General features: G+C 61.0%; 2 protein-coding genes and 1 pseudogene across 7 annotated transcripts; 2 read left to right on the top strand and 1 right to left on the bottom strand.

The window, feature by feature from the left end:
- Window positions 1–2,569: 2,569 nt before the first annotated feature.
- On the bottom strand, window positions 2,570–6,345 carry LOC146765025 (uncharacterized; annotated as a pseudogene). Its single transcript, XR_014950412.1, has 4 exons — window positions 5,906–6,345; window positions 5,645–5,798; window positions 4,506–4,954; window positions 2,570–3,271 (listed from the first exon to the last, which is right to left on the bottom strand). The product of XR_014950412.1 is annotated as an uncharacterized LOC146765025 (transcript).
- Window positions 6,346–6,566: 221 nt separating this feature from the next.
- GALNT6 (polypeptide N-acetylgalactosaminyltransferase 6) lies at window positions 6,567–19,357 on the top strand. 5 transcript variants are annotated; one of them, XM_085562937.1, is made up of 11 exons: window positions 6,567–6,702; window positions 11,081–11,668; window positions 12,399–12,571; window positions 14,236–14,385; window positions 14,484–14,718; window positions 15,663–15,780; window positions 15,881–16,081; window positions 16,549–16,680; window positions 17,952–18,053; window positions 18,163–18,315; window positions 18,472–19,357. In XM_085562937.1, exons 2-11 carry the CDS (start codon window positions 11,181–11,183, stop codon window positions 18,583–18,585), a joined length of 1,866 nt encoding a protein of 621 aa, XP_085419063.1. In that variant the 5' UTR covers window positions 6,567–6,702; window positions 11,081–11,180; the 3' UTR covers window positions 18,586–19,357. The 5 variants fall into 5 exon arrangements, with proteins under 5 accessions (XP_085419063.1, XP_021399625.1, XP_085419061.1 ...); XM_021543950.2 differs by lacking the exon at window positions 6,567–6,702 and adding an exon at window positions 8,254–8,449; XM_085562935.1 differs by lacking the exon at window positions 6,567–6,702 and adding an exon at window positions 8,254–8,541.
- Window positions 19,358–20,768: 1,411 nt separating this feature from the next.
- LOC110477839 (chymotrypsin like elastase 1) lies at window positions 20,769–22,773 on the top strand. The gene is made up of 8 exons (XM_021543952.2): window positions 20,769–20,915; window positions 21,007–21,089; window positions 21,184–21,284; window positions 21,535–21,660; window positions 21,747–21,883; window positions 22,148–22,293; window positions 22,373–22,522; window positions 22,641–22,773. The coding sequence occupies exons 1-8, from the start codon at window positions 20,873–20,875 to the stop codon at window positions 22,656–22,658; spliced, it is 804 nt and encodes a 267-aa protein (XP_021399627.1). The 5' UTR covers window positions 20,769–20,872; the 3' UTR covers window positions 22,659–22,773.
- The last annotated feature ends 3,093 nt before the right edge of the window (window positions 22,774–25,866 follow it).

Genomic DNA, 25,866 nt, shown 5'->3' with positions numbered 1-25,866 from the left:
TTCAAGAATCACCCCGATTCCCCCTCACCCCATCCCCCGGCATCACCCCGATTCCCCCTCACCCCATCCCCAGGCATCACCCCGATTCCCCCCTCACCCCATCCCCAGGCATCACCCCGATTCCCCCTCACCCCATCCCCAGGCATCACCCCCTCTGGCATTTTAGTGCCCCCTCTACAGAACCATCGCCCGCCCTCGGTGCCCCCCAGCACCATCCTGACCCCCCCCAGCACCGTCCTGGTACCCTCCCAGACCAGTCTGGTACCCCCAGCATCTCCCCAACTCTGCTTCTCACTGTGCCTTGATCTCCTCAGGCTTCCCCCTCAGATCCTCTCCAGTGTCATCCCCAAATCCCCACAGACCCCCCAGCCCCTCCCCCCCAACCCCCTCCACCATCCCTCCCACACGTCACCTTCCACATCGTCCTGACCCCCCAGGGTCATCCTGACCCCCCAGCCCACCTTGTTCCTCCCCAACACCATCCTGACCCCCCAGACCCACCTTGTTCCTCCCCAACACCATCCTGACCCCCCAGACCCACCTTGTTCCTCCCCAACACCATCCTGACCCCCAGCTCACTCCCACCCCCTCGGGAATCTCCCAAACCCCATCACCTCCCCTCAGCCCCCCACGTCCCTCCATCTCCCACCCTCCTTTTCCCCCAGCTGAGGCCCAATCCGGCCCTTTGCTCCCCAAAAAACCCCTTGTCCCAGCAGGAAAGGTTCAGAAATTTGGGAGGGCTGAACTACAACTCTTCCAAAAACACCCCTTGGAAGTCTCTGACTTCCTTGGAAATGCACTTTTTAAATCTCATTTTCCAGTCTCTGCCTCATCCAGCTCGTGTCCAAACACAGCAGGATCACGGAACATTTCCCTTCCCTTAATGAGGGATGAAAATTGAGGGGCAGTTATTAATTAACAGAGGCATTAATGATTTCCCATCCTTGCTGGTGGCACAGATGAGCTCCTGCTGCAGATGGGGGGAGAGATGATCCCCCCATCCCTCATTTCCAGTGGCAGCTCTCAGAAGATTTGGGACAACCACAGCAGTCAGAGAGTTTTTCCTTAGAGAAATGCTGTTTCTGGGTAGGAAATTTCCCTTTTTCCTCACTCTCCCATTAGAGGGATGAAATCCCAGCCTGCCCCATCCTCATTTCTTTTGTCTCCTCTGAAAATGTGGCCCCAGAGGAGTTGGATGTTGGAATTTGGGGGTGTTTGGGCACAGATTAGTGCCCAGGGCTCGGTGTCAGGACATCCCCAGCACCTGGGCAGCCTCTTCCCCCTCCCACAGCCCAGACCCTGAATTAGAAACCCTCAAAAATTAATATTTCCCACCCAAAATCCCATTTCCAGCTGCATTTTTGCTGCCCTGGTTTCTCCAGGAGCACCATCACCATCTCCATCCCAGCTTGGAGAACAAGAGTGGGGCACCCTCAGCCCCAGCTCTCCTGGCACAGCTTCACCCACTCCTGATTTTCCAACTTCTCCTGACGGGAATCTGCCCTCGCCCAGCTCCTGCTTTTCCCAAAACAACTCCCACCCACCTGGAGCCCAGCCTGGCCCCAGCAGCCACAGCCCACCCACGGGTGCCACCAGCACCCTGCAATTAAAGTTATTTCGGAGCCAGAGCCACCCTCCTGGCCCGGAGAGGGCTGGGTCCAACAGGGAAGCTCCGTGTCCCTGGGGCCATCGGGGGCTGAATCACTAAAAATGTCCTCGAGAGGCCGGCTTGGAGCTTCCACCGCCGTCCCCTCCGGGCTCATGGAGGAGCAGCTCAAAATTCCCTCGTGGCTCGCCCCAGCGGCTCCCAGGGAGATTTTCCACGGTGTTTTGGGCACTGCAGAGCTGCTCCAGCCCTCTGATAAAACCACCTGTGCTCCTGCTTTGGGAATTCCATTTCCCAGGCAAGGAGAGCCCGGATGGATCCCTCCTCCTGGCCAGCTCCAGCCACTTGGGGCCAATCCATGGGAATAAATTGATGAGGTCCTTGCTCCGGCTTTTGGGCTGCAGCTTCCAGGAATTCACCTGGGAAATGAGGGGTTTCCCCCTAAGAAGAGCATAAAACCCTCAAATAATGATCAAATAATCCAAATTAATTTGAGGACCCACAAGACGAAACTTGGAGCAGGAGATGGTGGTGGGAAAGTTCATTGTGGTGTGGAGAAAAACTGGAGAAAATCCCAAGAAAACTCATTTTCAGTGAAATGAAGGCCCTGGTTCTACCCAGGGCTGGAAGAAGCTCCAATATCCACATGGATGGAGAATCCAAGGTGAAAGCTGCTGAAGCAAAGAAAGAAGTTGTGGGATTTGTCTTGGGAGATGGTTCCAGGGACTCTGGGGACGCACAGAAGCTCGTCATGAGTAAATCCATTAACGTGGCTCTGTTCTGGGGAAGAAACTTCACTCCTGACTTTTCCGTGCTGCCAAAGAGAAGACGTTGGAGCTGGAGATCCCTGGAATCAGAGGAGAACTTGGCTCTTCACTGCAACACAAGTTCCCTCAAACAAGAGGTGCCAAATCCACTTTGGGAGAAACTTGCAAAATAGAAAAGCCTGAGACGGGATTTTTCCAAAAGAAGAAATATTTGGAGCTGATGCTTTGTGCCTCAGTTTCCCCACTTTGGGAACCACATTGGATACCACTGATGGAAATGCTATAAACACTCAAATTACTGTTAATGAATTAAAATAATCCTTAGTGACCCCAAAAACCTTGAGGTTCTCCCACCCAACCTTCCAAACTCCCAGAAAAAGCCAACGTGCCTCCCCAAGCATCCCTAACAGTGTACGGAATATTAATTTCCACTCAGTCAAAGGCAGATTTTGAAGAATTCCCTTTTCCCAGGAGCTGCAGCTCCCCCTCACTCCTCCAGAGCCCGGGATGGGATTGGCTTCGATATCCACAGGGATCAATAACCCAAAGCACACCTGGATGATCCAAAGCTGGGAGCACATTCCCAGAGAATCGAGAAGGACGGGGAATGTGGAAACTGCTCCCAGCCCCAGGATCTCAGAATCCTCCTCAGCCACAGAGCCCCGGGGCTGGAGGAGCCCCCGAGGCCAACACGGGAATGTCCAGAGTCCGTCCCGTGGGTCAAGGTGCAAATCCATGGATTTCCCGTCGGGAAGAGGAGTCCTACTCCAGACGGAGCAAAACGTGGCTCCAATATTCCGCGTGTCCCGCCGCGTCCGAGGGGAGAATCTCCTGGCACAGCTCACAGCCCGCAGCGGCCGCTCCGCTCCTCCAGCGCCCAGCCCGGCGTCCAGCAGCTCTGCCGGGAAGAGGGGGTTTGGGGACACAGAGACCCCAGGAGAGCCCTGGGCCACCCCCAACCCTGACCCTGTGCTGACCACACATCCTCTGAACAGAGGGAGAGATGGCGCTCCCAGGATTTTCCTGGGAAACTGCGAGACAGCTCAGAGAAAAGAATGAGAAACCATTCTTACCTTCACCTGCTGCTGTGCACATGTGGAATGTGTCATGGAGATGTGTTTACCAAAGGGTGATTCCTTAATTGGCCAAGGGTGATGGGGTTTGGATTTCAATTGGATTTCAATTAAGGAATCTGGTCTGTATGGGACTGTCAGTAAGGGTGAGGTGTGGTATAGTACAGTGTAGTACAGACAATAAAGTGATGGATCAGCCTTCGGCAATCACGGAGCCAGTGCTAATTATTATCAGTGGGGACCCCTGCTCTGTGCCCCCACCCAGAAAGGGCTGGGCTGGAGCTCGAGCTGCCCCTCACCCCATCCTCCATAAATCCCACTGACAATCCCATGCCCGTGTGGCTCCCGAGCCTCCCCCAGCGCTTCCCACAGGTCAGACCAGGAGGAAAATTGTCTTTGAGCAGGAAACTGGAGCACATTTGTCACCTGTCCCTGTGCCGTTGTCATTTGAGTGCTGACACAGCCCCACTTCCCCCTTCTCCTTTAAAACCCCCCCAAAATCAGGAGTTCTCCACAGGAATACCCAGGCCCTGAAGCCATTAAAGAATTTTTAAGGGCTCCATTTAGGAAAAGGAATGACAGAAAATGGGTTTGGCATCCCAGGGACCCAGGGTGGGAAGGCAGGACTGGGTTGAAGGTTCACCAGGAGGCCTGAGGGGCCAGAACTCAGGGAGACCTGTAGAAATCCTTTCAGAATGACAAAAATCATTTGGAATTATTTGGAAATGCGTTTTGGGGTGTGGAGATCAGAGAGAATGAAGGAAATACTTTAGAGAACTTTAACTGGAAGATTCAAAGGAGGTTGAGAGAACTTTTCCCCCAAGGGATCCTCAAAGTCTCCGTGAGGATCACAGGAGGGATGTCCTGGCTGGGCAGCCGGACCCCAGGGTCTTTCCCCTGTACCCAATTCCCCTGGGAACCAGCAAATTGGCTGCCCAGAGACTTTTTAAGGAAATTACCCCACTCTGCCACACTTCCCGTGTGCCCAGGGCTGGTGGGGAGGAGGGTGAAGCATCCCTGGTGCCATGGACCCAATTCCCCACCAGCCTCCCCAGTTACCTGCACAGGCCCTCGGATCTCCACCAGAGCCACATCCCCGGGAGCATCTTCCCTCTCAAGCGCTGCTGGGGCTTCGTAGAGATCCAGAAGGTTTGGGAAGGAGCCCCCAGCCCCTGGATTTAGCGGCTGCAGCTGCCGCGGGCTGCAGGGCGCTCTCCCTCCTTCCCAGGGGATGGGTGAGGTCCAGGCTCTCCTCGGGGCCGGCACTTCCCCGCTCTCCCCGTCGGTGCCGCCGAAAGCTGCGGCTCCCGCGGCCCCGGCGCCGTGCGCAGGGCCCGGGGGGAAGCGGGCGGCGGCCCGGGGCTGTCCCAGGGGATGAGCAGAGCCCTCCAGGCGGGCGGTGGAGGATGCCAGAGCTCCGGGCTGCTTCTGGCGGCTCTCAGGTGACCTCTGCCCGTCCCCTGGCACCGCATCCTCCGTGCACTGCACAGGCAGCGACACCGGGATGTCTTTGGGAGAGAGGGAGGCAGAGGGGTCACTCCTGGGAACTCAAGGGGGGTTTTCTCTTTCCATTGCTCTGTTTTCCTGTTGGGCTTGGGGAGCCCCTGGGCTGGCGGAGCTCACTGTCCCCCCTGGAGCCTGGGCCACCAGAGAAAGGACACCGAGGACAGCCAGGGAGGGCTGAGGGGCGGGGGACCATCAGCTCCCTCGGGAGACTGGGGCATCCCTGTGTCCCAAACTCCAGGCTGTTCCCAGGAAAGGCTTTGGATTAAGTCTGGAAGGACACATGTGGAAAGGAGGGAGCCCCAGGGCAGGGAGGCTGCAGTTTCCCAGCACAGTTTTCTCCAAACCGATCCCTCCTGGCCACAAAATTCCCTCTTTAGGGTTGGGAAAATGCTGCCAGACCCCGTGGGGGTGCTGTGAGTGTTTGGGGGAGAGAGGAGAGTACGGAGAGGGGGAATCCTTGGCAAACCAGAGGGTTCCTGGGTGTTTTCTGGGCTGTAGATCCTCCCCCAGCCTGCTCCCACCCTCTCCAGGTGATGGTCCCGGGACCAGGAGTGGCCCTGAGCAGCGACACCCAAAGCCACGATGGGCTCAGGGCACGCTCCTGCTCCAAGCCCCTCCACCCCACCAGAGGAACTTCCCGGGGATAAAAGTGGGAGTGACCCAAAAGTGCAGTCTGGGGAGGTCCCACTCACCCAGGACCGGTCCTTTCCTGGCCCGCAGCCTCTGCAGGAGCCTCCCCTGCTCCGAGCACAGCTCCTGCAGCCTGGCCACCTCCGCCCAGAGCTGCAGGAACACCTCCTCCATCGCCATCACTCCTGGGCAGGGGAGAGGGGACGGAGCAACCGCCTGGTAACGGCAATAATAATCACATTAATATTCATCTACTGACACTGGGGTTATCCAAGGGCAGGAGGAGCTGCCAGGGTCATCCCTGGATCAGGTGCTGCAGGTACCTCCAGATCCCCGGTGCTGCAGGAGTGTGGGATTGCACAGAGAGAAGCTTTCCCAGTTCTCTCATAATTTAGAGGGGGAAAAAAAAGGGAAGAGGTTCTTTCTAAGCCGAGCTGGGCTTTTCCACCTCTGCCCCACACCTTCCACGAGCTCCAAACAACACAAAAATCCCACTTAGTAAAAAAATCTACCTGGAAAAAAGTTGTGTTGCCAACTCGGTATCAAAGGATCAAATTTTTGGGGGGCATGAGAGCAAAAAACGCTCAACAAATCCATCCAAGGAATGGTGTCCATGGGTAGGGACACAATTCCCTTTTTTGAGCTGCTTAGCCCCTTCTCCTCCCAAAAATACCCCAGGAAGCACCACCCAGCATCAATTAACCAGATATTGGCATTATGGAGGAAAACTGTGCTCCCCACACTTGTCCCCTCGTTAACAGCTGTATTGTGGATTAAACTTCGCAGTTTTCCCCATCTTGCGCCAATTATTAGCGGGCGAAAAGATAATAAATAAACCCAAAGCTGGGCACAAATCTGCAAAGGGGATCTGAAAGGTTAGTGCGGTCCTAATTAGCATAAATATGCAAATCAGCCTGGCTTCCTGTCAGCTCCTCCAGGTTTGCTGCCGCTCAGCGCTACAAATTTCAGCTCGACGTTAAATTTAAACTCTGGCTCAAATTAGGGGCTTGGCTGGAGGCTGGATGGAGCCGCCTCCGACGCTGTGGATTCCCCGGGAGGGGTGAAGGGCAGAAATCCCGAAGGAAATGCGCTCGGAGCGAGGAAAACCTCAGAGGCAGTGGTAAGGTTTGCTCCCAGCGCAGGGAATTGCGGTGCTCGCCCCACACCGAGGGGTGACTTCACCCCAGTTTTGGCTCTTTGGGTTCTTCAGCTCCTGAAGACCTTAAAAGTAAACATTTTTCACTCCCCAAGGCAGCCAGCTCCACCTCTAATTCAAGTTTTGTTTTGCCTGAGAGTTGTCTATAGAGACGCCCATTAATTATTAATTGGAGTGTGACACCGAGCCGCCACTCCCTAACGAGCCTGGGAAGATTTGTCATGGATTTCATTCCTCCCCTGCAAGGGTTCTTCGGGTCTCGACTCCTTCTCATTCCTCCAGACTGGTGCCACCAGGACGAAGCTGCAGAAGACTTTTTATGTCCCAAAAAAGCCTCTCCCAAACTGCAATTAAAAGCAGCAGTTTGGGAGCACAAGGCTCCCGTTTGCGGGGTTGGCAGAGCCCGGCGGGGCGAGCGGGGCGGGTTCGGGGCACCCAAAATCTCATCCCCACAAAGCAGCCCGGTGTAAACCCCAAAACCCTTCTCTTTCCCCCCAAAAGTGACTTACCGTGGCGGGGACCGTCCTGGCCCTGCCCGGTGGCCGCGGTGACGCCGAGCTGAGAGCGGCGGGTCCTGAAAGTCGAGCGGCAGCAAATTTGGGGGTGGGAATTTCCCCTTCGGGTTTTGAGCGAAGAGCGAAACCTCCGAAGCAGGAAACGAAAGGGGCGAGAGCGACGGCGGCGAAGCGAACTCGGAAAAGCCCCGGGGAGGGCGATGGAGGCGCCGGGGGGCTCGTGGGGACCAAGGGTTGGCTCCAACCGGTGCCTCAGTTTCCCCTCGCACCTTATTCCAGCTCTTTAATTTGGGGCCGAGGGGTGTTTGTGCCCCGGAGACTTCATCCCCTGTAAACCAGTTAATATTCCAGCTAATATCCCAATAATCCCGCTTAATCCTCGCTGTACTCTACCTCAAATCTCCAAAATCCTCCACTCAGCACCGGAGCCAAAGGAAAATCCTGGGCTGGGTGAAGGATCCCGCCTGGGCCCGTCCCCCCGGGACTTTCCCCGTGGCCGTCCTGCTTCTCCCAGCACGCCCAGTGCAAGGCACGTACTGGTCCCAGCACACCTGGAGCCACGACCTTGGGACCTCCATAAATCCCTGCGGCCCCAGCACGCCCAGTGCCAGTCCCTTACTGGTTCCCAGTACACGTGGGGTCCTACCCACGCAGCTCCCAGTGTCCCCAGTGCCAGTCCCTTACTGGTTCCCAGTACACGTGGGGTCCTACCCACGCAGCTCCCAGTGTCCCCAGTGCCAGTCCCCTACTGGTCCCAGCACAGCACCCCATTTCAGGCGCAGGGCCGGCCGGCGGCTCCGGGACCGGGCGTTATTCCCGGGACGGGCGGGCGGCTCCGGGACCGGGCGTTATTCCCGGGACGGGCGGGCGGCTCCAGGACCCGGCGTTGCTCCCGGGCCTGGCGGCTTTAGGACCGCGGCGGCCCCGCCCGTGCACCTGCCCGGTGGCGGAGGCGGGACAGGCGGCGCAGGTGGCCCCGCCCCACCCGGACGCACCTGCGGCCCCGCAGCCGCTGTGGAGCCGGTGAGAGGGGACGGGACGGGGTCCCGCTGCCGAGCCCCCCTCTGCTCTAAGCGGGTCCCAGTGCCCGACTCCTGCCGGGGGAAGGGGATCCCGGGGTCCCGGTGGGCAGCCCTGGCCCCAGGGAAAGGAGGTCCGGTGGTCCCGGGGGTCGTGGTGCGGCGCCCGTCTCTGCGGTAAGGGGGTCTGGGGTCCTGCTGTGAAGTCTTTGCCCCGGGGGAAGAGGTCTGGGCGTCCCGGTGGTCTCGGTGCGGAGCCCCCCACCACGGTAAGGGAGGCAGGAGGCTCTCGGTGAGGAGGAGCCCTCGGCCCGGGGGAAGCGGGAGCAGGGTGGTCCTGGTGAGGGGTCCTCCTGCGGGTTGGGTTCTCGGGGGTCCCGGCGCAGAGGTCCCTCCGTGCGAGGGGGCTCAGGGATGGAGCCCCTCGGGGAGGGGGTCCGGATTGAGCCCCCGGGGCAGCCCAGCGGCTCCAGGGGCTGTGGCAGTTCTGGGCAGGGCACTGGGAGCACCTGGCACCCATCAACCCCACGGGGCACCCCAGGGTCCCCGGCGGGGTAGAGACCCTCACACAGCCCCCATCTCCGGGCGCTCCCATCCCACAGCCCGGGAGCGGCTCCGGGACCCCCTGGGCTCATCCCGAGGGATGAGGGCAGCGCCTGGTGGGGGGGAGCCCGACAGGATCGTGGTTCCTGTGAGCGCCCAGCCCTCGCACTCCCCAGCACGTCCATCTCCTCGCACTGGAGCTGAATCCCTGTGGGTACGATCCCTCTGTGCCCCGCTTCCCACTCTTGGCTTTTCCCCGTCCCTGCCCCTCCCGATGTCATCGTGGCTCGCTGCCACGTGGAGCCAGCGGCAGCGTCGGTGTCAATTCACTTGTATTTTATTTATTTTCCTTCTTTTCCTCTACCAGTATATCTTTGTTTCCCCCTCTTCCCACCATCCTTCCCTCCCGCATCGCGGGGATGCTCCCGGAATTCCCACCGAACCCCTTTTCCCCCTGTTCTGACGCCAGTAGGCTCCACTGGGGCATTTTGATGTTGTTTTTCCAGGGCGCAGGGCCAGCCCCGTGGCAACACGGGATTTTCGGGATGGGCTGGATGGGATGGAGCAGAATCCACCTGAGAGTTTGCAGGGCAGGTAGCGGAGGGCGCAGGTGCGCCAAGAGCTCACGCTGGAGCTCTGTGCCAAATCCACCCCAGTCTTTTGAAGGGAAAATTTTTGTTTGTATTTGGCTTTTTGGCCCTTTTTAGGAAGGGACTGAAGAGGGGGTTGGGGTTAGGCCCCCCCCCCGGGAGCGGCAACTCTTGTGCACAACCTGTGCCACTCCCCCTGCACGCCTGAGTGTCCGTCTGGGGTTAATTAGCACCGACACCTAACGAGCTTCTCTAGCAACGTGGCAGGAAGGAAGCTCAGAGAGTTGTGGGGTTGATGGAAACTGAGTTTTTCCTCCTAAAATCCGCTGCTCTTCCCTCCTCCTTGTTGTACGGGCGGCAGCGCCGTGCGATGAAAACCTCGAAGCTCGGGGGCACAAGCAGAGCTGGGGGTACCTTCGCTCAGCTTCGGGCAGAAATTCCGAGGAAGTGGCAGGGAACACGAGGGGATTGGTGTTTTTTCCCCAGTTCTACTTTTCCGCGCTGGATGGGGCCGGGCGCTCTTGGCAGTGAAGCGTGGTCCAGCTTTGATCCCGCGGCGCTCAAAGCGGGGACCCCGGGACCCCCCTCCTCCTCCCCCTCCTCCTCCTCCTCCTCCTCCTCCTCCTCCCCAGCCCAAACTTCCTCGCCCTTGAAGTTGTGGCAGGTGCCCTTCCCCGCCCCATTCCCAAGAGAATGAAAAGAAAAGGGGAAAAAGGAATCAAGGGAAGGGGGGGGAACCCCGAAGTGGAGGAGGAGGAGGAGATGGCGGTGAATGGATCCCGCCGGGCTCGTCCATGCTCCGGCGGCCGCGGCTCACAAAGAGGAGCCGCGGGAAGTTTGGGGGTGGTGGAAAGCTCAGAGCCTCCGACGGATCCCGGGGCAAATTCGGGAGCTGGCGCCGAGCTCCCGGTGGCCGTGGCAGCGGACACGGCCCCGGCCGCCGAACCTGCGGCTGCAGCTCCGCCGAGCCCGGAGCACTGCACGGTCTGCTCGAGTTTCCCTTCGCAGGCAGGAAAATGCTCAGGGAAAGGCTTTTTTCCCCAGTGGCCGAAAAACTTTCGGCATTTTTTGTTCTGTTTTAACTTCGGCGTGCGAGGAGCGGCGGCGGGAGGAGGCTGCAGCCTCCGGATCGGTCCCAGAAGAAACTTTTTTGGGGAGGGGTCTCGTGTGCGGTGGGGGGGTGGCACATCCTCTGGCATTTATTAACCCGCACTTTTCCTGGTGTTTTAATTTCGGGATGGATTTAGGGGCTGGAAGTGCTGGGGGGGAATGAATTTTACAGGTGTCACTTGTGCCAAACCTTATATTAACATATTGCCATACCAGTATATTACTAACATTGTATTGCAATATCGATATGTTCATATGATGCTAATATTAATATAATATGTCAATATGTTGATGTATTTTGTTGCTATTGTATTGTTACGTTATTATTTGTTATTAACCTGGTCTAGTGGGAGGTTCCCTGCCCGTGGCAGTTGGTCGGACTGGATGATGCTTAAGGTCCTTAACAAAACTATTCCATGAGTTGATCGTATTTATATATTCCATTTTTGGTACACTATAATCTCTATGAAATACAGTATACTAAATCTTTATTTTGACATCAAGGGGATGCTCCCGGGGTGCATCCAGCCCGGGAATTCACCGCAGGTGTTTCTCCTCCCCCCAGGTCACTGGAGCAAAGCAGGACACCGTGATGCGCCCCGAGCCCCCACATTGCTGAATCCCGCAGCCCGGAGAACCCTCCAAAAACGCCCCGAAAACCCACAATGAGGCTGTTCCGCCGCCGCTACAGCACCTTGAAGGTGGCCTTGGCGGGCGCCGTCTTCGTCCTCTTCCTCTTCATCCTCCAGAAGGACGTGGGGAGCAAGGAGCCGGGCGAGGAGCCGTGGCTGCGGAACATCGTGCAGGGCAAGGACCAGGTGCTGGACCTGATGCTGGGCGCCGTGCGGGACCTGCGGGACTCGATGCCGCGGCTGCAGATCGGGGCCCCGGAGCCGCCGCCGGAGCCGCTGCCCAGCGCCCGCTCCTGCCTGCCCGGCGTCTACACCGCGGCCGAGCTGCGGCCGCTGATGGAGAGGCCCCCCCAGGACCCCGCCAGCCCCGGCGCCGACGGAAAAGCCTTCAAGAAGGATCGCTGGACGCCCGAGGAGACGAAGGAGAAGGAGCGAGGCTACGAGAAGCATTGCTTCAACGCCTTCGCCAGCGACCGCATCTCCCTGCAGCGTGCGCTGGGCCCCGACAGCCGCCCGCCCGAGTGAGCGCCGCGCCCAAAGCCCCTGGGGCCACTTACTCCCCCAAATTACAGAGGAAATTAAAGCAGATTTGGGCCAGGATGTCACGAGCACTGGCAGAGGATTGAGCGCAGACAGAGTTAAACCAAAAAAAAATTTATTTATTATTATTTCTTTATTTCTCCCTGATTTGGGCCCCTTGGGGGCGGGTTTAATGGCAACAGGCTCTTTGTGTCTCTGTACCTGCTTGGTGGCGCCGGCACCTCCCCGCCTTTCCCTCCCCTCCCTCCTTTATTCCAGCGGCTCCAGCGGTCAGACTTTTTCTTTTCTTAGCCGAGTGGAACAGCCCTGGACCCCGCTGGGGTTGGGGGGAGGGAAACTGGGAATCTCCAGAGATTTCCCCGCCTGGCCTCGGCCGGGGGCTGCCGGATTAAAGCGGGGCCCGCGCGGAGGGGTGGGACCGGGGAGACATGGGGGGAATTTGGGATGGAAAAAGCCTTGAAAGGGATGGAGGAATCCAGCCCCCTGCGCTGGCAGGCGATTATCCGTGCTTAGCAGGTGTAGCGGTGACAAAGGGGGACGCGGAGGCCGGGAATGGGACTCACTCAACCAAAATCAATGGGAATCAAAGCAGGGACGAGCCCAGAGGGGCCAGAGCTGCTCCCCTGCAGCTGTGGGGTTTAGTGGGGGCTGGATATCGGGGGGTCACTCCGGTCGTGCCTCCCTCTTCATCCCCCCTATTCTATCCCCCAGGTGCATCGACCAGAAGTTCAAGCGCTGCCCTCCCCTCCCCACCACCAGCGTGGTGATCGTGTTCCACAACGAGGCCTGGTCCACCCTGCTCCGGACCGTCTACAGCGTCCTGCACTCGTCCCCGGCTCGGCTGCTCCGCGAGGTCATCCTGGTGGACGATGCCAGCACGGACGGTGGGTGGGGACCACGGGGACACAGGGCCGGGGGGGCAGGGAGCGTGGGGGGATGTGGGTATGAGGGGTCAGGGGGGTGCAGGGGGGATGTGGGTCAGGGGGGTGCAGGAGCTGTGATGGGATGTGGGATCAAGAGGGATGCTGGAGCCATGTGGGATGTGGATGCCAGAGGGAGGCAGGACAAGCTGTGGTGGGATGGGGGAGTGACAGGGTGCAGGGGCCACAGGGAGCTGTGAGGGAGTGGCGGGGGGATTCGGGGGCCAGAGGGAGGCAGGATCCATGGCAGGATGTGGGATCAGCAGGATGCAGGAGATGCCAAGCCCCTTTCCAAGCCTGGGAGCAGCAGCAGCTCTGAGCCTCTCGGAGAAGCGGCTCACGCTCCCAGCATCCCGGGATCTCCCAGCAGGTGCTCCCTGTTTCATCCACCCCGGAGCAGCCCCGGGATTTTCCCTTCCGCAGCACCACTGTTAACCCTGCCCTGGGGACAAACCAGGTGCCCCACAAACCTCCACCCTCAGCCAGCTGTAATCCTCGTTAATTAGCACCCAGAGCTCATTAACGCGGGGTTCAGTGTCAGGGCGCTGGGAGGAGCGGACTCTGCCCTTGTCCCAGATAAATTCTCCCTTTCCACCCACGGGCTCCCGTGGAGCAGGAACTCGTGGTGCCCCCGGGCTTCACTGCCCCAGAGCTCGACTCCCACTGTAGCTGGACGTGGGCTGGACTCGGGTCCCCTTCCCAGGACGCTTTTCTCGGGGTCCCAGCTCCCACCAGGCCATTTCCAGGCCCTGGCTTGGCTGCATCTGCCAAGAAATCCCGGGTTCTTCTGGTGACCCTGCACCCGCTGTCCCTTCCCTCAGTAACAGCCTGGTCCTGGTGACACTTCAAGCACAGGGGTGTGACCTCCTCACCATGTCAACCCCCAGTCCCTTTCCAGAGAGGGATTAGACCCTCATAAAACTCATTTTCTTTAGCCAAAAATACACTTGGGATTGGGGAAAGGCTCTGGTGTCCCTGAACGTAAACCCAACTGCAGGGTCTGAGCAGCAGGGATGGGATGGGATGGGGATGGGGATGGGATGGGATGGGATGGGATGGGGATGGGATGGGGATGGGATGGGATGGGATGGGATGGGATGGGATGGGATGGGATGGGATGGGATGGGATGGGATGGGATGGGATGGGATGGGATGGGATGGATGGGGTGGGATGGGATGGGATGGGGATGGGATGGGATGGATGGGGTGGGATGGGATGGGATGGGGATGGGGATGGGGATGGGATGGGGATGGGGATGGGATGGGGATGGGATGGGATGGGATGGGATGGGATGGGATGGGGATGGGATGGGATGGGATGGGATGGGATGGGATGGGATGGGATGGGATGGGATGGGATGGGATGGATGGGGTGGGATGGGATGGGATGGGGATGGGATGGGATGGGATGGGGATGGGATGGGATGGGGATGGGATGGGATGGGGATGGGATGGGATGGGGATGGGATGGGGATGGGATGGGGATGGGATGGGATGGGATGGGATGGGATGGGATGGGATGGGATGGGATGGGGATGGGATGGGATGGGGGCAGCAGGACGGGCTGGTGGGATGCAGGGACTGGCACCTGCCTCTGTGACGGGTCCGGGTGCTCTTCCCACCCGCAGAGTACCTGAAGGAGGAGCTGGATCGCTACGTGGAGCAGCTGCAGATCGTGCGCGTGGTGCGGCAGCGGGAGCGCAAGGGGCTCATCACGGCGCGGCTGCTGGGGGCCAGCGTGGCCAGCGGGGAGGTGCTGACCTTCCTGGATGCCCACTGTGAGTGTCCGCCCCGTGACACGCTGTGACACCGCGAGCGTCCAGCCGCCGGGCGCTGCGAGAGGCGCTGGCCCCGCTCCACTGTCCCCGTGTCCCAGGCGAGTGTTTCCACGGGTGGCTGGAGCCGCTCCTGTCCCGCATCGCCGAGGAGCCCACGGCCGTCGTGAGCCCCGACATCGCCACCATTGACCTCAACACCTTCGAGTTCTCCAAGCCCGTCCAGAACGGGAAGCAGCACAGCCGGGGCAATTTCGACTGGAGCCTGACTTTCGGCTGGGAGATCGTTCCCGCGCGGGAGAGGCAGCGCAGGAAGGATGAGACATTCCCCATCAAGTAAGCCCAGCACGGGACTCTTTATCCAGCTGGGTTTGCTCTCTTTTCCAACAAATTGGTGTTTTCCTTGGTTTTGGTGCCTCTGGACGGGCAGTGCTGCCCCTTCCCAGCGGGGTTCTCTGTGGGATTTTGACGTGGGAGATGGCAGGGTGTTCGTGCCCGAGCACGGTCAGAGCTGCGGGGATGGTGGAGGACAAACCTCCCTTGGGGCTTGGGGAACGCGGGGCCAAAACGGACCTTGGAATCTCCTCCTCGCTCCTGCAGAGCTGCCCATGAAGGATTTAATTGCTGTCGGTACCTTCTGACCCTCGGATGCCCAGGTGCCCCCGCACAGAACCGGTCCCCTGTGGATCAGGCTGTGCCAAAAGCCCTTTTCTTATCCCTCAGTTTTACACGCAGACAGAGCCGGGGTTTTTCCCTGGTGCCCCACTGGGAGACACTGGACACCCCGCGCGGGCCCGGCCCCACGGCGGCCGCGGGGCTGGCTTTGTGCACGGGTCACCTGGGCGACGCTGCTGTCCCAATAAAAGCCCCTTTCACCTCCAGCCGGGCACTTGGCTCCCGGCACTGCCTCGTCTCCAGCAGCTCAGAGAATCCTTGGGGTTTATTATTTTTCCTGAATAAAAGCGAGGTTCTGTTCCAGCCTCAGATGGAAAAGATTAGAGAAGCAGGAGGAGGGACTGGGGCACCGGGCTCTGACCTCCTCCTCTTTTTGGCGACAGGTTTTTAGTAACAATATCCTCTTTTCACTTTGAATCCAGCCGGCAGCGAGGCCCCTTTGTGTCATGCTGTCACCTCTTTCCCCCCCCAGCAGCCAGGCCCAGCCTGTCCACCAAAGCCACCACAGCTGGATGGAGGGGGATTCTGATTTTGGGGCTGTGATGTCCCAAAACTCAGATTTCTGCTCTTTTATTTGTGTTTTACCCCTTCTTTGCCCACTGCAGGTCCCCGACCTTTGCAGGTGGCCTCTTTGCCATCTCCAGATCCTACTTCGAACACATCGGCTCCTACGATGACCAGATGGAGATTTGGGGGGGTGAGAATGTGGAAATGTCCTTCAGGGTAAGGACGGGGGGTCACCTTCCAAGGGCACCTGCAGGGAGCTCCCTGCTGGGGGGCCTGGGGGCTGGACCCCCCCACCTCAGGTGTGGCCTCCCCGCAGGTGTGGCAGTGCGGGGGACAGGTGGAGATCATCCCCTGCTCCGTCGTGGGCCACGTGTTCCGCTCCAAGAGCCCCCACACCTTCCCCAAGGGCACCCAGGTGATCTCCCGGAACCAGGTGCGCCTGGCCGAGGTCTGGATGGACGACTACAAGGAGATCTTCTACCGCCGGAACCAGCAGGCCTCCCAGATGGCCAGAGAGGTGCTGGACACACGGGGGGCTGCAGCTTCTACTGGGAGGGCTGGTCCTGCTGGGAGCTCTGCCCGAGCAGCAGGAGTGGGTGGGAAACCAGACAGGTGGACAAAAGTAGCCAAAACCCTTTTTTTTTCCTTTCTCCCTCTGGCCAGAATGTTTCCTAGTAGGAAAGCATTGGGGTTTATGAATTTCTTTTTTTTTTTTTTTTTAGCACTAAAACTTTTTATTCTTTTCTTTTTTCAACACCAAAACTTCTTATTCTTCACCAAAATATCTCCAAGCTCTTGGGGGAGCCTGTGGGTACCCGTCAGGTGACCCCCCAACTTGTCTTGGTGCTGGTCACACCATGAGGGTTGATGGCAAAGCTGGGGTGACTCCCAGCTCTGAGCCCCAACACGGAAAGGGTTTTTTGGGGATTTTCCCCTACTGTTTTCTGAAGTGAATTTAATTTTCACCTGTGACTCCGCCGATAGAAGACGTTTGGTGACATCACAGAGCGGCGCAGGCTGCGGGAGCGGCTGCACTGCAGGAACTTCACCTGGTACCTGCAGAACGTCTACCCCGAGATGTTCGTGCCCGACCTGACCCCGACGTTCTACGGAGCAGTGAGTGCCGGGCTGGCCGGGGCACCGCGGGCTCGGCCCCGGGCGGGGAACCGCGGGGGGAGCGCCCGAGGTTGGGTGTGGGCTTTGCATTAACCCGGGGAGGGGAGCGGGTGCTGCCACGTCTGTCCCAGGTCACTGCGCCTGTCCCCGTGTCTGTCCCCGCTCGCTGCACCTGTCCCCGTGTCTGTCGCTGCTCCCCGTGTCAGTCTGTCACCTCATCTGTCAGTCTGTCACCTCATCTGTCAGTCTGTCACCTCTTCTGTCGCTGCTCCCCGTGTCAGTCTGTCACCTCATCAGTCACCGGCTGGCGGGGCCGGTTTGGACTCCGGCTAAGCTGGAATCCGGCAGAGCTGGTTTGGGGTGAGTCCCAGGGTGGGGAGCCCATGGGGATGTGGATTTGGGTTAAAGTCAGGGGAAGAGCTGAAAACTTCCTTGAGCCCCAAACACTGTCCTGGCACAGGGAGGGCTGGAATAACTGAGCTGGGGATGGGACGTGGAGCTCCATCTCCATCCCGTGGGAATCTGGGCACGGGTGGGAGGCAGGAGCCCACCTCCAGCCACCCATCCAGAGGGAAGTGGAGACAGGCAGGACGTGGAGGGCTGGCTCTGTCCCTGAGGGAGCTGGGGACAGCAGGACGCTCTGGCTGCATCCCCAAGGAACTGAGGGCAGGCGGGATGAGGGGCTCCAGCTCCATCCCTGACTGTGGGATTCCCCTGAGGCTGGAAAAGCTCTTTCCCTCAAGCTGGGGGTTGGATCCCGAGTCTGCCCCTCCCCAGCCAGGGCGATGTGACAGCAGCCGGCCCGGTGACAGCCAAGTGCTGGGTGCTGGCTCTCATCCAGCTTTTAATTCACCTTTATTTCCTGAAACCTCAGCCCGAGTGCCTTTGCCTTTGCTCCGTGTGCCGGAGGCGATGGCTCGGGCGTTCCTCATGTCCTGGAAAGGACACGGGACCCGGAGCCGGCGCTGCGTGCCGGGATCGTGTTTGCACCGCGATAACCCAGAGCCCCGCACAGCCGAACCCGAGCCGCTCCTACCCCGGCTCCTCTGAGCCCTTCTTTCCTCCACTCTCCTGGAGCCTTTTTCCTCACTCCTGCCCCTTTTTTCCCCCTCCTTCCCCCCTCTCCTCCCCTCCTCATCCCCGCTCCCATCGCCTTTCCCCTCCCTTTTCCTCCCACCTCTTTCCCCCCTCTCTCCATCTCCTTTTTCACTCTCGTTTTTCTCCCCGCTCTTTTTCCCACCACCACCTCTCCTCTTCCCCCCACGCCACAGATAAAAAACGAGGGCACCAAGAGCTGCCTGGACGTTGGGGAGAACAACCACGGTGGGAAACCTCTCATCATGTACCCCTGCCACGGCCTGGGGGGCAACCAGGTGAGCCCCCAAAGCATCCCCATCATTTCCCCCTCTGCCGCCCCCCGTTTCTCCCCGGGGCTCAGCTCCCGGGGCGCGGCAGTGACGGCCCCGCCGGCTCTTCCCGCAGTACTTCGAGTACACGAGCCAGCGGGAGCTGCGCCACAACATCGGCAAGGAGCTGTGCCTGCGCGGGGCCGAGGGCACGGCCGAGCTGGGCGAGTGCCAGTTCCGAGGGAAGCCCGGCCGGGTGCCCGCCAGCGAGGAGTGGGACCTGGCGCAGGTGAGGAGAACTCCCCGTCCCGGGCATCGCCCCTGGGCACGGCCGCACCGTGCCCGCCACGGCGCTGCTCCCCCGGGGCCGTTTCCCCTCGCTCGCATCCCGTGCTCACCCTCTGGCCGCTCACTGATCGCTTGGGTTGGTTTTTTTTTTCGGCAGAACCGGCTGATCAAGAACTTGGCCTCGGGGCTGTGTCTGACGGCGCGGGGGAAGCACCCGGCGCTGGTTCCCTGCGACCTCACGGACCCGCACCAGCTCTGGTCCTTCACCTAAAAGGGAGCGGAGCTCCCGGCCGCGCCGGCCACGCTCAGGAAACCAGGATCCAAAAAACTTCCTTCTTCGCTTTAATTTAAGACGTGAAAGCCTTAAATATGCTGCATTTCGTGGTTGCCTTGGACTGGATCCCGTGCCTTTGGGAGCCGGGCTCTGCCGGGGGCGCCCCGCGGACCCCGAAACGCCGCGGGCGTGGCGGGGCCGCTCCTGCGGATGCTCCTCGGAAGGCGCTGCTCGTCCTCCCCACCCCGGCTGCAGCCAGAGACTCTTAAATTCAGATCCGGCATTAGAAACGTGGATGCGCCTCCCCAGGTGTGGAATCTGGACGGGAAAATCCGGCGAGGAGGAGGACGGAGCCCGTGGGGCTCCTCCCGCCGAGGGAGGATCGGGGCTTGCGGTGGCCCCTGGCGGGCAATGGGAGAAGTTGGGATCTGTGCCTTAGGAATCACGTTGGATTTCGAGGCGGGAGGGGGGGAAGTTCGATATTCAGTTTTATTATTGTTATTATGAAATGATGATGATTCCTGAGTGCGACTCTCGTGCTGAGCAGGAGTTTTCCCTGGATGGCGCCACAGAATCCTTCTAAACAGGATCCCGAGTGCCACATCTCCTCTGTTACAGATATTTTTGTCTATCCCAACTTCTGTAGCTGCCACTTTTGTTGCCATTTCATTATAGTGGGGGAAAAGTCCTCCTGGACAAGGCAGGAGGGGGGAGAACCTCTGTCCTAGACACTCAGCCTCAAATAAAGAGATGATTTATTTTACACAAATCTTGTCTCCAGCCATTCTGAGCTCTCCACACTCCTCTGACCTCATATCCTTCAGTGTTCTTGTCCTAGAAACTCCCTATTTAGCCCAAAACTGAGTTTGCAGCCCTTTGTGTCACAGCTGGGGGATCAGCTTTGCACTGGGGATCCGGTGCTGGGAGGGACCCTCAAGGACCGTCGAGGCTGTTCCTGGCCCTGTGCAGGACAAAACCCCAATGGACAGGTTGTGGTCAATAAGGTCTCTGACCTCACAGATTGTGAAATCGCCAGAACTGGAACGGACCCACAAAAGTCACCTGTTGGTTCTGCAAAAGACAACCCCAAAGACGCCCAAAATCCAAGAGTGTTGTCTAAGTGCTCCCTGATGTACAGACTCAAGGTGATACAGAGTAAAAATTTAACAAGGTAGAAATCCATTTGAATTTAAGTGAAATGTGCTGTAAATAAACATACCCATTCCCTACAAATCTTTATTAGAATTGTGGGGTTTGATTTTTCATCCGCATTTCAGAGGTATCATGGAAATCCTGAGTTGAAAGACATCCCCTGGGAACAAAGAATTGTGGAACATATGGAGTAGGATAGGACGTAAGGTGTGTGTTCAATGTTTGTCCATGCACAGGACAATCCCAAGAACCTCAGTAATTAGGAAATCCGATGTTTTTAGCCCAAAAATGAGTTTGCAGCCCTTTGTGTCACAGCTGGGGGATCAGCTTTGCATTGGGGTGTCCCTGTGTGGGGCAGAGCTGTTGCTGCTGTCCCTCAACACATGCCCTCGATAGAACAAACATGGGATTACTTGGAAATGGAGTTCCTGGGAAATCCCGTGTTTTCCTTGGAGATAAGGGCAGAACTGCAGCAGGTGCTTTTGATTGCCTTCACTTTTTCTGGCCTGGCTGACCCCATGAACCCGGTGATCCCAAATGCCAGCTGTGCCTGTGCCTCGAGGGCCAAGGTCCCCCCCAAAACAACCCGAGTTTGGAGTTCAAGGGGGAAAAAATGACACCGTTTTGGCCAAAACGCCGGGGTTTCTTTCAAACCACATCGCTGCTTCGTTCTGCCCCAAGCTCAGGCCCCAGGGAGGCCGAGCCCCGGCGCTGCCCCAGCGCTGGCTGCGCTGGGGGCTTGGGGAGGGGCTGAAGGTCGTGGCCTGGCTGTGCCTCGATTTCCCCGTCCCGGCGCCGATGCGGCCGCATTCGGGTGCTGGATCCAGCCCTGGGAGCCATCGCACCGAGCGAGGCCGCGGAGAGCGGCAGCCGAGGCCCGGCGGGCTGAGAGCGGCCCCGGCGGAGCCGGCGCTGCGGCCGCGGGGCCGGGAGCCGCCAGCGCGGGGCAGCGTCCCCGGGATCCGGCGGCGCTCGGGCTGCCCTGGGGTGCCCGGGCGCCGCGTGTGCCTTGGCGGAGGGGCCAAGGCCGCTCGGGGGCCGCGGCACCTGCCGCCCTTCCCGCGCCTCCTCCCGCGGCCCCGTTAAAGCGCCCGCGGGGCAGCCCCGGCCCCGCGGCGGACAGCGCTCCACGATGATGCTGCAGCTCGTGCTCCTCGCCGCGCTCGCCCTGTGCGGTGAGTCCCGCCCGGAGCCTCCGGCCTCGGCAGCTGCCGAAGGCCCCGGGACCCACCCCGCGGGGGGCTCACGCCGCGCCTCTGTCCCCAGGGCGCTGCTCCGAGCTGGATCTCGATGGCATGCAGCGGGTGGTCGGCGGCACCGAGGCGCGCTCGCACGCCTGGCCCTACCAGGTGGGTCCTGCCGGCGTCCCGCGGCCGGGCCCGGGGCTCTCCCCGCGCCGGGACCCCGCGCTGAGCCCCGCGCCGCCTCTCGCCCCCTCCCCAGATCTCCCTGCAGTATTACTCCAACGGCGGCTGGCACCACACCTGCGGGGGCTCCCTCATCCAGAGGAACTGGGTGATGACCGCCGCCCACTGCGTCAACAAGTGAGCGGCCCGGGGCCCCCTCCTTCCTCTCGCCAAAGCTCCTTTCCCCCAAAATCCTTTCCAAGGAGAAATTCTGCCTGCCCCGGCCACCAGAGCGGCCGCCCTCGGAGGCCTTTGGGGCTCCTCAGGCAGGGGCTCCAGGGGCTCCTCCGGGAGCGTCCTCTCCCCGCTCGGAGCCTCCCGGATCAGCTCCCGCTCGGGCTGAGCGGAGCTCGGGGCTGACGGAGGGCTTTTTGCACCTTGCCGGCAGACAATTGCAGTACCGTGTGGTGGCCGGCGAGCACAACCTCAACGTCAACGAGGGCAGCGAGCAGGTCTTCAGCGTCAGCAAGATCGTCGTCCACCCCTACTGGAATAGCAACAACGTGGGCGCAGGGTAACGCCCGCGGGAGGGGCACCTGGGGGCAGCGCGGCCGGGCTTTGGGCAGGCTCCCCGTAACATGCCGTCCCTCCCCGCGGCAGCTACGACATCGCCCTGTTCCGCCTGAGCAGCTACGCCACCCTGAACAGCGCCGTGCAGCTGGCGGTGCTGCCCCAGGAGGGCACCGTCCTGCCCAACAACTACCCCTGCGTCATCACGGGCTGGGGCCTGACCCGCAGTGAGTAACGGGCTCCCCCCGCCCCGAATCGCCGCGCCCGGGCACCGCCGGCAGCCGCGGCGGCGCTCGGAGCCGCGGACGGCGCCCGGAGGCTTCGCCCGGGGCTCCGCCCGGGCCACGCGGGCGCCCAGCGCCGGCCGGGGCCGCGCCGAGCCCGGGGGGCGCGGACGGGCCCGGGGGGGCTCGGCGGGGGCCGCGGGCTCGGCTTTGCCGGCGGCGTCCGGCGGCTCCGAGGCGGCGCTGACCGGCGCCGGCCCCGCGCAGGCAACGGGCAGCTGTCCAGCGTCCTGCTCCAGGCCTCCCTGCCCGTCGTGGACTACCAGATCTGCTCCAGCGCGTCCTACTGGGGCTCCCTGGTCAAGAACACCATGGTGTGCGCCGGCGGCGACGGCGTGCGCTCCGGCTGCCAGGTCCGGCCGCGGCCCCCGCGCCGCCCCCGCCGCCCCCGCGCCCCCCCAGCCCCGGCTCACGCCGCCCCTCGCTCCGCAGGGCGATTCCGGCGGGCCGCTGCACTGCGCCGTCAACGGGCAGTACCAGGTGCACGGCGTCACCAGCTTCGTGTCCAGCCAGGGCTGCAACGTGCTCCGCAAACCCACCGTGTTCACCCGCGTCTCCGCCTACGTCTCCTGGATCAAAAGCGTAAGGCGGCCGCGCCGGGCCGGGCCGCGCCGGGCCGGGCTCAGCCCCGGCGCTCTCGGGGCTCCGCTGCGCCGGCCCCGGCCCCGCGCGGCTCAGCCCGGCCCTCTCTCCCTTCCAGGTGGTCGCCCAGAACTGAGCCCGGCCGGACAAGCGCTCGCTGCCCCTGGCCCGTGGCCATGCCCTGACCGTCCCCCGCCGCGCTCCGGGCTCCTCGCACCCGAGCCGGCCTCAATAAAATCTCTCCTCCCGTCTCGGTGCCTCCGTGCTGCCTTGCCCCGCGCCCGCCCATCCTTCCTCCTCCGGCCCGCCGTCCTCATCGCCGCCCAGCTCCCGCACCAGCCCTTCCCCGCCTCCTCCTCTTCCTCACTCCTCAGGGAAGAGCCCTGGGGAGCCGGAGCTGGCTCCGAGCTGTCGGGGCAGCCCCAGCGTCTCTGGGACGCTGGAAAAGGGGGAAATGCTGCAGATCCCCCTCCTGGGCAGCGAGGCAATTGCCCCTTGGCTGTGCGGGGGCACGCGGAGGATTCGGGGCCATCCCATCGGCATTTCCCCTGCCGCTCGCTCCATTTCCCTTCCCAAAATGACCTCCTCGGCCATGAGAGCTGTCGGATTCGGGCACTGCCACCTCCTCGTCCCTCAGCTGCATCCTGGCGCTGTGCCACAGCCCCCCGGCCTGGGGACAAACCGCCAGCACCAACGTGCCCCAAACCCCCACTTTACACCCCAACCAGACACTGCGGGGTGGATCCGGCGCCCGCTGGGAGTTCCTCCCACCCCTCGGTCGCGTCCTGCCGAACAAAACACCCAAGAACGACCAGATGGCTCTGCCAGCCCCGCGGTGGCCGCGGGAGCCGTGGCTGTGCCTGGCACTGCTGAACCCCCGCGGGCTGTGCCCGGTTCTGCCCCTCCCAACCAGAAACACACCGAGGGGCTGGAGCACGTTCAGAGGAGGGAACAGAGCTGGGGAAGAGGCTGGAGCAGCTGAGGGAGCTGAGGAGGCTCAGCCTGGAGGAAAGGAGCCTCAGGGGGGACCTTCTGGCTCTCCACGACTCCCTGAGAGCAGGGGACAGCTGGGGGAGTCAGGTTCTGCTCCCAAGGAAACGGGACAGGAGGGGAGGACAGAGGCTCAGGTTGTGCCGGGAGAGGCTCAGCTTGGACACCAGGAGATCGACACAATCCCCTCCCTTGGGCTGCTGCGGTTCCAGCCCTGGCTCCCCACGGCAGTTCCGGTTGTCCTGTTCCACAAAGCCTTTGATTCCCCGTGCAGTGACCCCGCACAGCCCCAGCTGGTGCCTCTGAGGAGGAGCCCCTCGGGTTTATCTCCTCACAGTCCAAGAGTGCAAGTTTCACTCTTCCTCTCAAATCTTTGGCTCCTCTCGTCTCTCCCAGTGCCCACACACTTGGCGGTGCCACTGCTCTCCAAAGGCTCAGCACTTCACAGCCTCTTGTACCACCCAGCGCTGCAGTGCCAGCTGTGCTTCTGCTGGAGCAGGATCCTGCACAAGGGGGGAGTTTTCCTCTGGAGCTCCAGGGCTGGGGGAGATGGGCCTGGGCTCCTCTGGGAATGCAGGGGGAAGGAAGCTGCTCCTCTGGGAATGCAGGGGAAGGAAGCTGCTCCTCTGGGAATGCAGGGGGAAGGAAGCTGCTCCTCTGGGAATGCAGGGGGCAAAGGCTGCTGTGCTGTTCCCAGGTCAGATTGGATCCAAGTAGGAATTCTCGGCTCCTCCCCCTGGGCGAAGCAGCTCCCAGTGGGATGATGGAATTTTCTCAGCCATGCAGGGACACTCAGTGGGCCATGAACAGAAGAGATAATGAAAAACTGCCCAATGAACAGATGATAACTGCTCCATCTCTAACAGATGGCAGTAGAATACAGCCCCCCGCTCCCGCCCCCAGCCACATCTTGCAGCCCAAGACACAGGGACGGTGGTTGGCCATTGGCAGGGGCAGCCCCGTGGCGTGGTGGAGCCCCTCTCCATGGAGGTGTCCAAGGAAGGACTGGATGTGGCACTCAGTGCTCTGGGCTGGTGACAAGGTGGGGATTGGGCACACTGGGACTCGATGGTCTGCGAGGGCTTTTCCCACCTCCGGGATTCTGGGATTCTGTGCTTGGTGTGTTGAGGAATGCAGCTGGTACAAGAGATCAGTTTGTGGTTGAGATGAAGGTTGAGCTCTGGGTGGTACAAGAGGCTGTGAAGTGCTGAGCCTTTGGAGAGCAGTGGCACCGCCAAGTGTGTGGGCACTGGGAGAGACGAGAGGAGCCAAAGATTTGAGAGGAAGAGTGAAACTTGCACTCTTGGACTGTGAGGAGATAAACCCGAGGGGCTCCTCCTCAGAGGCACCAGCTGGGGCTGTGCTGGGTCACTGCACGGGGAATCAAAGGCTTTGTGGAACAGGACAACCGGAACTGCCGTGGGGAGCCAGGGCTGGAACCGCAGCAGCCCAAGGGAGGGGATTGTGTCGATCTCCTGGTGTCCAAGCTGAGCCTCTCCCGGCACAACCTGAGCCTCTGTCCTCCCCTCCTGTCCCGTTTCCTTGGGAGCAGAACCTGACTCCCCCAGCTGTCCCCTGCTCTCAGGGAGTCGTGGAGAGCCAGAAGGTCCCCCCTGAGGCTCCTTTCCTCCAGGCTGAGCCTCCTCAGCTCCCTCAGCTGCTCCAGCCTCTTCCCCAGCTCTGTTCCCTCCTCTGAACGTGCTCCAGCCCCTCGGTGTGTTTCTGGTTGGGAGGGGCAGAACCGGGCACAGCCCGCGGGGGTTCAGCAGTGCCAGGCACAGCCACGGCTCCCGCGGCCACCGCGGGGCTGGCAGAGCCATCTGGTCGTTCTTGGGTGTTTTGTTCGGCAGGACGCGACCGAGGGGTGGGAGGAACTCCCAGCGGGCGCCGGATCCACCCCGCAGTGTCTGGTTGGGGTGTAAAGTGGGGGTTTGGGGCACGTTGGTGCTGGCGGTTTGTCCCCAGGCCGGGGGGCTGTGGCACAGCGCCAGGATGCAGCTGAGGGACGAGGAGGTGGCAGTGCCCGAATCCGACAGCTCTCATGGCCGAGGAGGTCATTTTGGGAAGGGAAATGGAGCGAGCGGCAGGGGAAATGCCGATGGGATGGCCCCGAATCCTCCGCGTGCCCCCGCACAGCCAAGGGGCAATTGCCTCGCTGCCCAGGAGGGGGATCTGCAGCATTTCCCCCTTTTCCAGCGTCCCAGAGACGCTGGGGCTGCCCCGACAGCTCGGAGCCAGCTCCGGCTCCCCAGGGCTCTTCCCTGAGGAGTGAGGAAGAGGAGGAGGCGGGGAAGGGCTGGTGCGGGAGCTGGGCGGCGATGAGGACGGCGGGCCGGAGGAGGAAGGATGGGCGG

Source organism: Lonchura striata, chromosome 29 (genome assembly GCF_050655825.1).
Source record: "Lonchura striata isolate lonStrDom1 chromosome 29, ASM5065582v1, whole genome shotgun sequence".
In the NCBI taxonomy this organism is placed as follows: Eukaryota; Metazoa; Chordata; class Aves; order Passeriformes; family Estrildidae; genus Lonchura; species Lonchura striata.
Note: the sequence above shows the minus strand (reverse complement) of the source record. Positions and strands in the feature narration are given on the sequence as shown.

Bases quoted from the DNA above. Each gene is read 5' to 3' on its own strand.
- GALNT6 (XM_085562937.1), top strand. From the start codon at position 11,181: ATGAGGCTGTTCCGCCGCCGCTACAGCACCTTGAAGGTGGCCTTGGCG. The intron at 11,669-12,398 runs GTGAGCGCCGCG...TCTATCCCCCAG, and splicing joins CCCGACAGCCGCCCGCCCGA to GTGCATCGACCAGAAGTTCA. The intron at 16,681-17,951 runs GTGAGTGCCGGG...CCCACGCCACAG, and splicing joins CCCCGACGTTCTACGGAGCA to ATAAAAAACGAGGGCACCAA.
- LOC110477839 (XM_021543952.2), top strand. From the start codon at position 20,873: ATGATGCTGCAGCTCGTGCTCCTCGCCGCGCTCGCCCTGTGCG. The intron at 21,884-22,147 runs GTGAGTAACGGG...GGCCCCGCGCAG, and splicing joins GGGCTGGGGCCTGACCCGCA to GCAACGGGCAGCTGTCCAGC. The intron at 22,294-22,372 runs GTCCGGCCGCGG...CTCGCTCCGCAG, and splicing joins GCGTGCGCTCCGGCTGCCAG to GGCGATTCCGGCGGGCCGCT.